This window comes from Crotalus tigris, unplaced genomic scaffold, assembly GCF_016545835.1.
Source record: "Crotalus tigris isolate CLP2741 ecotype Arizona unplaced genomic scaffold, ASM1654583v1 scf7180000019078.1875890, whole genome shotgun sequence".
Lineage (NCBI taxonomy): Eukaryota > Metazoa > Chordata > Lepidosauria > Squamata > Viperidae > Crotalus > Crotalus tigris.
The window spans coordinates 416298-427735 of NW_024097364.1; the positions used below are offsets into that span (position 1 = coordinate 416298).

Genomic DNA, 11438 nt, shown 5'->3' on the forward strand with positions numbered 1-11438 from the left:
ACTGCCTACAGTATGTCAGCAGGTGGCACCATAAGGAAGGCGCATAGGCTCTTACATGCTGTGACAAGGGAGAAGTGCCAAGCAAGGCACTCCCTAAAAACCAGGGCTAGCAGCAAGAGCTACTAAGCCACAACATGGAACTAGTACGTGTCAATCCCAAGGCTTCTGGGAAAGAAAGAGTGTGGCTTCCAACCTTGCATTCTCCAGACTCAGTACTGCACTAGAGCCTGCTGATCTAATCTATCAACTCAACCTTTCGGATATTGGGTCCAAAATTGAGGATAAATGAAATCTACGACCCAAAAATCTTTTATCACAACTGCAGGTTTGTCAATAATTATATCACCCAAATCTTGCATCAGGAGCACTTATGTTATATTAAATTACACACAGCATCAACCTTTTACATACTGAATACATACTCTTTCTTTCCAATGTATCGTATATACAGTACATTTGACATGTCCTGCTACAGAGGCAGTCTTTGTTCTTTCTCTGTTTAGAGTAATGGAGTATCCAATATTTTTGCAAATCATCTCCCAGGTAATTGAAGGATATCTGCCGGCACAATCATTCCTCCAAGTCCTTCACGGGCCAGGAAGCAAATTCTTCATGAGGCATTGATAGTACATCCCAGGTTCATAGTTCAACAAGAGGCTGACTTCGTCATGAGAACTTTGATTTCAATATGATTCAAGCCAACAACTTTTTGTCTTTCGATCTTACGCAGCAAGGAACAGCTCAGGACTTGGCCACAGCAAGGCACATCAACAAATATAGCTGAGACTTGCTTTTCTCTTCAATTTTAATCCTTATGGCTGTGCAAAAAGGAAGTGGAGCCTGGGGAAATGCCCATTAATGCTACCTGAGACTTGGATTCCAATATAATGCACACAAAAACAAGGATCAGAAATCCAGAGCCAGGCCAAGTTGCTACTATTTCTTCATGCCAAATAGTACGGATGCCTTTACTTTACACAACAGTTACTCTAGCTCCTTCTCGCTTTTCTTCCCTTGAAGGAAATCCCATATCACTTGATTGACCTTTTCAGGCTGTTCCTCAGGTATCCAGTGGCTCCCGTCTGGGAAGAAATGTACATGGTAGCTGCCTTGGAGATAGGGTAGTATCTGATTCACCAACCCGTCTTCCATGTAGGCATCCTTCTGTCCCCAAAGCAGCAGAGTGGGCACCAAAATATCTCTGCGCTTTGGTGGTATCCAGCTGTAAAGGCAGACACATATTGATAAACATTAAAATGAACACTGGGTAACTAATAGCTTTCTGCTTTAACATGCTAAAATCCTTCCTGCTATTTCCCCCCCCCCCCGAGGTTTCATTCACACCAATTACTAGGAAGAAACTAGAAGGATTAGTTAAAGACATGTTCATATTTTAACATCACAAATGAAGGCAAATATACGTGTCCCAAGATACAGTTGCAGGATCCAATCTGGGTCAGTCTTCCGAGCTTTCAGACTTGTTCTGGAGCCCATCCTCAGGGAACTTGTGCCTCACCAGAATGTGTACTTTAGCATCAATCTCCCACCAATATCTCCCAATTTTATTAGAAACAAAGACCTGTCAGACTGCCTTTCGGAAAGCTCACAGGATTTTCTCATTCTCTAGCCTGACATATTAAAAGACATTGAGTTTCAGTTCAGGCAATCCCCAGGGAAGGAAAAAATGCTGATACAACCCAAGACCAGAGCCCAGGTGGAGTGTTCTCCCACCTGAGAATATTCCTGTAGTAGTTAATGGGTGGAGTTAAGGCATTAGGCCTTGAGAAATAATACAAAGTGGGGTTGCAATTCCTCTGCTGTGAATTAGTGTCCTGGATTCTTGTCTTCTCGCTTGTTATGGCCACTTTTATTATCTAGAAATAAGACAGAAATGTAGACAGAGGTGAGACACATGCCTCTCTTGTATAACACAGGGTCTTTTGAGACAGAGCAAACTGTGGAAAATGCTTATGAGAGTTTAAACATTTACGCGTAACATTATATAGCCCCTTTTCCTTTCTTCAGGGAATGTATGAAGCATTTGCACTCCATTTGTCCCATGAGGTAGTTTAACTGAGAGACAGTGACTGCTCCAAAGTGAGCTTCTATGACTGAAAATACTGTAGATCTGAACCTGGGACTTCCACAGCCCTAGTCCAACACCTTCATGATTACACCCCACTGGATCTCTTGAAGCAATATGAATTTGTCTGGTGTGTTCATCTTCCTGGATTCTGGTTTAAAGGGACTGGATGCCTGACAAAGTTGCTTCACTGTTTTGTCTCTGTGACTTCACCCAGAAGTATGGATGTGTGGGCTGCAACTAAAGATTTGTTGACACTCAATAAAGCAAAGAAAGAATGCAGAGCTTTCCTTCTAGAACTCTTCTAAGCCTTCTACCCACAGCAGCTACAGGCTTCTGTGAAGTAAAACTATTATAAAAGCAATTATTTGCATTTCTGCCTTCCCCTCCTGTACTACCTGCACATATTTGTACACTGGGAAGCACCAAGCAAGCTACATATCCTCTTCAATGGGTTGCATGACCAGCAAGGATCAGCCAAGGGGGCTTAGCATGGAGCAATCAAAAGGATGGGGATGTTTTTTTCTCTACAGCTGAATCATTCCAATTTTTGAACTCAATTTTCCTTGTGCCAGCTTCTCCCTTTCTCTGTCCCCATCCAACTTGGTCCCATCCTGTTCAGTTTCTAGATTAGAGTCATCCTGCTGACAGATGGACAGGCAGGCTCTCAAGCCCCTCTAGATAGCTTCTTCCCAACACTCTGTTGGTTTTGGAAAGAATACCGAGGACCAGAGCAACACAGCCCTAGGCAGAAAGGCAGGAAAATATACAGCAGACTCCTCCTCATCTTTCTAAACATATCAAAACTTAAGCATTTCATAACATCTTTCTGGTAATTAGAGCTGTTCTTTGTTTATCCCCAAGTCCTCCATGAAACAAATTCATCTTTGCTTCACATTCCATGGAGTTCATTTACCACTGAAACATCCTCTCCTCATCCCACTCTTGTCTTGTTCTGTGGAGACAAACTGAAAAAAATAGAACAGCTTCACAGGAAGCATCATGGAGGGAAAGAATCTGAATTTTTTGAAGAAAAGCAGAAAGCACCAAAGGGTTCAGATAAAACCAGGAAACCTGGCAAGGGAACCAAAGAAGAAAGCTGCCACCAATGCACTATGACAAACTCAGGCTTAAAGATATTATCTACAGTTCCTTCCAGGAATGACTATATAATTAATTTAAGCTTATTCTCCTGAAGCAAGAGACCACAACCTTTCAGGCTGTTTCTTAATCTTTACTCACATGGAAGTCATCCAAGGAGGATAGCCACTCCGGTATCTTTGATAGTTGGAACAGGAATATGTACATGGATTTAATAATTTGGGTGAGATTTTTGAGGAGATACTCTGCAAGATTGAAAAGGAAAATAAATTGAGACAAACTAGCAATGCTTAATGTATATGAAACATCTTAAAAAGGCCACCTTGAAGAGCTAAGAAGTCTCATTGGGGTTATGTAAGCTAATTTTCAGATTATGTCTGTCTTGAAGCCCTCTTTAGACAAACACTTTCAAAATAGTCAAAAATTCAAATATTCCATTTGGACTGCTATTCCTAGCGTCTGGATCAGCTGCCAACCCAAGCAAGAGAAACAACTGATATTTTAAATGGATTCTGGGCCAGTGTGCTAGGCAATTGAAGCTTCCATCAAAACTGAGAACCCTTTTTCACGCCCAGCAACACAATTGGATGTTGAAGAAGTACAGGCCACTTTAAAGAAGGAAGGGCTGTATTACACCCACAGTTATAATACAGTTTTCATCCTTTTTTTCAGTTCTCTTTTTTGGGGGGTATAGAAGAACTTTCATCATTTTAAGCAGGCCCATCCTATTTTAGGGCTTATTCTATAAAAACTCATTGCTGGAGATGAACGTCAGCAAACCTCAAACCCTCCTCCCTCTTTTTACTCCTCTTTCTTTACCAAGAAAGATTTGGCATTCCCAAATGTGATGGAAAGCTTCATTTACAGACTCAGAGGGACTACCCTGAAGTCCTGTGAAGGGTTTCCAAACAATTTAGAGCAGCGGTATCAAACTCAACTTCACTGAGGGCATCAGCATTGTGGTTGCCCTTGGGGGGCCGGGTGGTGTGGCCAGAGTGGGTGTGGTCTACTGGATGGGTGTGGAGGGAGTGGGTGTGGCCTGCTGGGTGGGCATGGCCAGCTCTACATCATTCGCGTCAAGGATGTCCATGGGGGCCTGGGCAAGAGTGGGACAGATCTGAGGGTCTCTGGCAGAAGGGGGTGGGACCGGGGCAAGTGCCAAAATGGCCACCACAAAATTGTATATTAGCTCCTGGCTGGCCTGGGCCAGGGCCAAGGCAGAGGGGGCCGTTCCTTCACTGTTTCCAGGATGACTTTGCAAGCCACATGAAACCACTTCGTGGGCCGCATCCGGCCCCCGGGCCTTGTGTTTGACATGCTTGATTTAGAGGAAAACCAGAACTTTAGTAACTCATACATTCATGGGGAGGGAGAGCACTGCCCACTTGAGTTTAATTCATGCTGCCTTATGCTCCCTCCAGCAGCCTTCCTTCCAGCAGTCCTAATGAGTGCTCACTTAGCAAGCAAAACATCTTCAGGATCCCGGGGTCTACATTATGGGGCTTCTCCTTTAGTGAATTAGCTATGCATAAGGCACCATTCCCCATTTCCTGCTTTGGATCATCCATAGTCTTTTTTTTTTCCTGGCCTGCACTGCCATTGCTATTTGGCCCTTATTTCACTTCCCCTTGGCATTTATTCTGATTCTAAACAAGGTTTTCCCCTTAGCATCGTCTCAAATCCCTCACGCTCAGTTACTGAATTCAAGTGCTACCAACGTGAACCAATATCTGTATCTGTAGGTGCCTATTATCTCCGAGTCACAGCTATTTTCTCACATGTAAGTGTGCTACACTCATCCTGTGCATCTTAGTAATTTGCACCAGAGACCTCTCTAGAAATGACAAAGAGGTTGGTCTGGGCCAGGGGTAGGCAACCTTGGCTCTTTTATGACTCGTGGACTTCAACTCCCAGAATTCCTGAGCCAGCCATGCTGAGGGGAAAGGGAGAGGTTTCCAAGCTGAGCCATGCTGGCTCAGGAATTCTGGGAGTTGAAGTCCATGAGTCATAAAAGAGCCAAGGTTGCCTACCCCTGGTCTGGGCTCTCAGGTGGCTCAGCTCTAGCTGACTGAGACAGAATACCCGATTCAGAAAAGGACTCCTTTCTCTACAAATAGTCATGCGGTGGATTAGTCCAGCCAGATCCCACAGCTGCTCACTATACAATTTCAGTGGCCACTGAACTCTCTATAAGGAATCCCTTATGGAGACCCCAAAGACTCAGAAGAACATTACCCTTACCAAAGAGAACATGTGCTGGAATACCATTCATAAAAATCAGCTTCTCCACCATGTTAGGGTAATTGGCAGCAAATTCACACGCAATTGCTGCTCCCCAGTTATGACCTACCAGGATGCACTTGGGATCCCCTAAAGAACAAAAGAAAAAAAAAATTCCAGGAGGAAAGAAAGCCTGAACAAACATTAGTCACAAAAAGCTGCCTGAAGTAGTCTTGAAATATTTTTGAAAACGTAGCCAGGTAAGCAACGGCAGATGTGCCCTTCCCACTCCTACTGGCCCCACGCCCATGAACAGGAAGTTTCCAGGTAATAGCACTATTATACAGATCAGATTCTCCAGCTAGGAAAAAAAAAAACAACCTCTTCCTGAACTCACCATCTTTTCCATTGGAGCCCAGGGCTTTGATAACACCTTGTATGTCTTCTAGAATAACATCCCTTTGATAGCACTCCCGAGCCAGTGGTGCATCAGAAAGGCCATAGCCTTTCATATCAAGTGCCACCACCTTAAAAGCTTGACTGAACTCCTTTAGCTGATGGCGCCATGAAAACCTGCATAATATACACCCAAACCACACAGAGGTAAGAAAAAAGCACAGCGAAAGGCACCCTTGCATATTTTCTTAGATTTGTCATTCATATTGACCCTCCCTCCAGTTCATTTGATTAGGAATTATATATTCCACCGGGCATATATTTTACATTTCATTTGACGTGTAACTAACACTAAATAAATGGTGTATTTTGCAGTTGTAATTAAAATTGAATGTCTGACAATGATTTACAGTGAATTTTAGAAATGTAATTCCAACTAGCTGAATATCATCTCTCTCTGGGTAATGTCCTGTTCCCAGTTATGTCATGTATCTCTTCTACATTGGTAATATGCCATATGCATGGTATCTTTTGACTTTTTTCTGGCTATGGACATGATTACACACTTATTGCAGAAATTCATTTCCCGAGTACAGACATATGTCCACCTTACCCTGTGCTCAATCTAAATCTGAGGTTCACTATCGTCCAAATTCAAATTGATTGCAATTTTGGATTCCTGCACACTGGGCTGTTAACTTATGCCAATCCTCAGTTTAAAACTGTCTGCACAATCTCATGTTCTACAACCATATGCCAAAGCAAGACTTACCAGCTCTGGGGAAATCCATGCAAAAAAAGCATCAGGCAAGCCCCTTCTTCACCAGCTGCAACGTAGTGGAGCCGTATTCCTGACTTCTCAAATGTACCATGACAGAGATAAATAACACACCGTTATCCAAGGATCATGTGAGAAAGCATATTTTTCCTGCAGATATTTGATCTACAGTAGAAACTGGGTAAGGAGTGATGACAAAGCCTCTTCCTGAATTCTTGAAAGCAGCTGCTATTTAGAACAGAAATTATTATGCTAACCAGGCAGGTAATTAAAGTTTAAGGCATGCTCCTCCCAGCCTTTCAAATATATTTGTAGCACTATGCTCCATGATCTTATTTTCACATCTAAAGTGAACTTTGATTAATATGATCTCAGTGAGGAACTCTACCTTTACCTTAAGCAGACTCACCTTGAGGGTCAGATACTTGTGTTCACCGTAACAGGAATCAGTGAGGATTTCTGGTGGGAGTCTCTGAATCTTCTGGAATACCCGCTTTGGGCCTTTAGTAAGTATCAGCCTGAACACCCACACAAAGTAGAAAAGAGCAGCAATACAACCAGCACCATACAAGGTCAACTGCATCACAATGTTGGAGGCCTTCAGCATTATGCGAGTGGGCACCAGTAAGGAGCGATAGAGAGATTCCATTTTTTGGGATATAATCCTGGGCTAAAGGGAAGATTTTTTTCTTTTAGGTATTTTAGTTAAAATAGCATTAGACATCAACCAATATTTCAAGCTACATCTGTTGCAACAACTCTTAGAAAAAGAGAGCTTCCCTGTTTTCCTGTGGATAGGATGTGCAGGATGCATAAACAACTGGGGAAAACAACACCCTTATCCCCAAACTCATACTGAGCCACAGAGCAGTAAAACCCTCACCTTTTCTTTGAATGCTATGCAGATTCACAAAGGAAAGCCAGGATAAGAAGAATATACTTTAGAAAAATCTACAGATAACACTTCTAAGAGGGAATACAGAGCATCACCTGGCTTGCAGAAGAAATATATTCACATTAATTTCCCCCAAGGACTATAGCTGCTGTCTTTGAGAAAACGGGAGAGTTGTAAATTCATAAACTAATGTTTCTATTTAGGTTTTGCAGCATGAAATAACTTATGCAACTTTGCAAGTCTTAAGAGCTTTCGTAAATTCTTTGTTTTCCTTCCCCACCTCGAAACGATCTGATAGATTTGCCGGGACTGCTTCTCTCGAAACCCACAGGGTAAACCGTGGTCTTCTCGGTGAGAAATCCACAACGCTGGTTGCATTCACACAACCACGGCGTTAAAACGCGATCGGCTACATTGTGGGTCCGCGTGTCGTGCGAACCCTGAGGCCCAGAATACCAAGTCCAAGCCAGGGTCAAGAGCGGGAGCTGGCATGACCCAACCCAATCTATGAGACAGTCACCCGACAAACCGCAGTACGAACCGTGATACTCAAATAACCAAACTCAGATGGTGCCCAAGCTTCCAGCTCCGACCTTCGGAGAAGCGGAAGGGCTGCGCTTCCTCCGTTTAAAGCCAGCTTCGCAGCTCCGCCCACCAAGCGAAGGCTGGAACTATTTCTGCGCCCTGGTGTGGGCGGGGAGAGCGCCCACCGGGGGGCATCCTCCGCCGCCGACACAGGCTCCACCCGGGCGCAGACAAGGCTGGCAAAGGCGGCGACGTGGTCGCTGCTCCGGGGAAGATCGGAGATGGCGGCCTAGCCTGGATGTTGTCTCCAGAGCCCAGCCGGGGTAGCTAGCTCGGGGGAGGAGTTGGAGCGCTCGGCTCCCGCAGCAGGCCAGAGATCGGGGCGAGAGGCGTGTTATTAAGGCGCGGGCTCGCCCTTCCAAGAGCCCCGGGAAGGCCCGGCTTCAAAGTTCATCTAACGCAGCCGTTGCAATCGAGTCTCTGGCATGCGGCGCGGCCGAGGCTCATTTATTTTCGAAGGGGCAGTAAGCCAAGCCGGACTAGACCTGCTACCGGTAGTTAAATGGGCCCCCGTCTGCGAAGGCCAGCTTGCATAGCAAAGTAGACGGGGGAAAGCGTCAGGCTACTTCGGTAGCGTGCCGGGAAAACTGAGAAGGAATCGAGCCCGCTCGCAGGTGACTTTTTGGGCCCTCTCGCTCCACTTTCTTAACAGTGGCGGCTGCAGAGCAAGATGCGGCTCGGGAGATGCCCGCGATGTTAAGGGCTCCGCTTAGCAGGAGAACCGCCCCGGAGGTTTCCCCTGCCGACGTCCGCATCCACCCCGTGTAACTACAGGGTTGGTACATGCGCTAAGCTCTATTTTGGCTTTGCGCCGGAGTAAATAAACTATCGAATGAAGGCAAATGTTACGTGTCCCAGGATAATGTTGCAGGACCCAATCTGAGTCGGTCACGAGGACCAGTGGGTGTGGATCTCCACATCCTGGAGATTGAGGATAGACTCCAGAATGAGTCCGAAAGCTTGGAAGGACAAACTTTTGGTCTTGGTGACAGACTCAGATTGGATCCTGCTATATAAACTATGTTTGGGGCCTTCTTCAATTAGGGGCATCCGTGGCTAAGCATGATGTATGAACGCAGTCACTGTGTAGTGTTTATATGGGATAATAAGCCACCAAGCTCCAAACAGGTCACTTTTATCTTCCTGAAAGAAAACCATCTGCCTTTCAGTTGTGGCAAAAATAGAAAGGCAGGCAGCTGATGTTGGGTGAAGTGCAATTCCAACAGGAATATAGAAACAATAAACTCTAAAGCACTGATGGCAAACCTTTTAGAGACCGAGTGCCCAAAAACTGCCCTTGCCCCTGCTCCACCCCCTGCCCTGCCTCCATCCCCCACCCCACCTGCCCGCAGGGCCATTCACTGCCTCCAGGGCCTGCCACAGATTGCCCAGGCAGCTCAGCAGCGCCATGGCGGCCACACCCTCTGCCCGTGCCCCGCAGCATCAACTATGCAGGAAGGGGTATGAAGGCAGAGTCTTATCTACGCTGCCTGGCTGCCATGTCCTTGGCTGCGCTACTCCGTGTGGGCCACGCTTGGGGGCGATTCTCCTCCAGAGCGGCTGCTGGTGAGGAGGGTGTGTGGAGGGAGGCAAGGCTGGGGCAACGGCACGTGTGCCCACAGAGGGCTTCAGTGCTGCCTCTGGCACGTGCCATAGGTTTGCCACCACTGCTCTAAAGTATGTACATGACTGATTGAAATTCCAACTGCTTTACAGTACTTGAAGCTGCAAGGATCTTGTTTGATTCACACACTAGCTACTTCCTAGGCAGCTGACCTTCCTGGCCTAGTGGTCCAAAAGAACTTATTTCATATATACTGTCAAGTGGATGTTGAATCTTAGTGATCACATAGATCTTTTTTCTATGAAGATTTGTCCCTAACCTGACCTTCAGGTCTTCCAATGATGTATTCAATATCACTATAATGCCCATCAAGGACCTATTGGTCCTGGTGCTCTTCTCTTCTTCTCTTTCCTTCTATCTTTTCCTAGCATTAGAGACTTCTCCAAAGTTGTTTGGATAATGTGTTCAAAATACAATGATTTGAGTCTGTCATTTGTGCCTTGAGTGTGTTATGTGCTCCTGGCTACTTTCCTTCGTGACCAGAGGCAAGCTCGCCTGACCAATAACCAGCCAAGACACAGTGAAGGCCTTTTGTTTCGTTTATTGCAATAAGCGGGGAGAGAAGCTTTCAAAGCTTGGTTCTCTCCAAAGTTTTAATCCAAAATATCTCCTTCTTTTATTCATCCCTATCACCGGCTACAGCCCTCCTCTTTCCCCATTGGCTGAGGTAGTATGAGGTTACACTCTTTCCGTCGGCCTATACACATTTCCTGATAACACACTAAATCATATTCACTTATACAATAAGAATAAGAAAAATTATTTTCTTATGGTTATTTTTAAACTCAAATATATTTATGTCCCCATTAAACAATAAGTTCTTTTCCTGCTTTTCATTCAATTCATCATTTCAATTCATCATTCTCTTCTTATCTTATTTGGCCTGGTTTCCTACTTTCCTATACTTTCCTATACTCCTATACTGGCTAGCCATTTCCTTAAAAACTATTTATCTATTTTATGACTTTCCTCTTCCTTTCTCAGACCCAACTATTTTTGCCTATATGGTTATCTTACTTCCTTAATGTTATCTCTTTCTGACTCTCACCATCTGTATTTTTAACTGACTGAAGATTTGTCATATTGATGTATATTTATCAATCCCCCCTGTATTTCTGTATATTCTGATGAATCTTCATTTTTGGCTATATTAGATAACATAAATTGAATCTTCTCCAGACATGTTTCTCGCTACTGACCCCAATGTTTTGGTGCAAAATGAAATACAGCAGGGTATACATTGGAGACAGACACAACATATAATACCTATCACAACTATAAACACTAGTCCTATAAATATTTGTTTTAACCATCCAAAATTGGGAAGCCAATTTGTTAACCAACTCCAGTCACCCCACATATTTTCATACTGTTGTTCAGGAGCTTTGGGCACATTCCTGATTCCTTTTGCAATGTGCATCACTGCTTCATGATTGTCATTTACCTTTAAATCCCACAAACACATTTTTACCTTTATTTCCCAGGTTGTTCTGGTGTGTTGTCTTCAGTAATATTAGAAGTAGAATCCACCCCTCATGATTATTACACAGTATTTCACACCCACAAATTGATCCACAATTACAACAATAACAATAATCACTAGCTATTACAGAGGTAACACATCTACCACCTAATTCTTACAATGTACAATTCTACATTTTCAGTTTCTAATGGTATGACTTCTGACTTAGTTATTCATTTTATTTGTAACAAACAACTTTTATTTTTCTGATGAGTCACCACCAACATCTTTCTT

General features: G+C 44.2%; 1 protein-coding gene across 5 annotated transcripts; it reads right to left on the bottom strand.

Moving 5' to 3' along the window:
• Positions 1-353: 353 nt before the first annotated feature.
• Positions 354-8444, bottom strand: EPHX3 (epoxide hydrolase 3). Of its 5 annotated transcripts, none has more exons than XM_039359552.1 (8): positions 7754-8441; positions 6988-7096; positions 6573-6655; positions 5802-5977; positions 5426-5554; positions 3326-3429; positions 1732-1874; positions 354-1222 (listed from the first exon to the last, which is right to left on the bottom strand). In XM_039359552.1, exons 1-8 carry the CDS (start codon positions 7849-7851, stop codon positions 985-987), a joined length of 1080 nt encoding a protein of 359 aa, XP_039215486.1. In that variant the 5' UTR covers positions 7852-8441; the 3' UTR covers positions 354-984. The 5 variants fall into 5 exon arrangements, with proteins under 5 accessions (XP_039215486.1, XP_039215484.1, XP_039215485.1 ...); XM_039359550.1 differs by having other exon boundaries at positions 6988-7248; positions 7754-8439; XM_039359551.1 differs by having other exon boundaries at positions 6988-7248; positions 8015-8438.
• Between the last annotated feature and the right edge of the window lie 2994 nt (positions 8445-11438).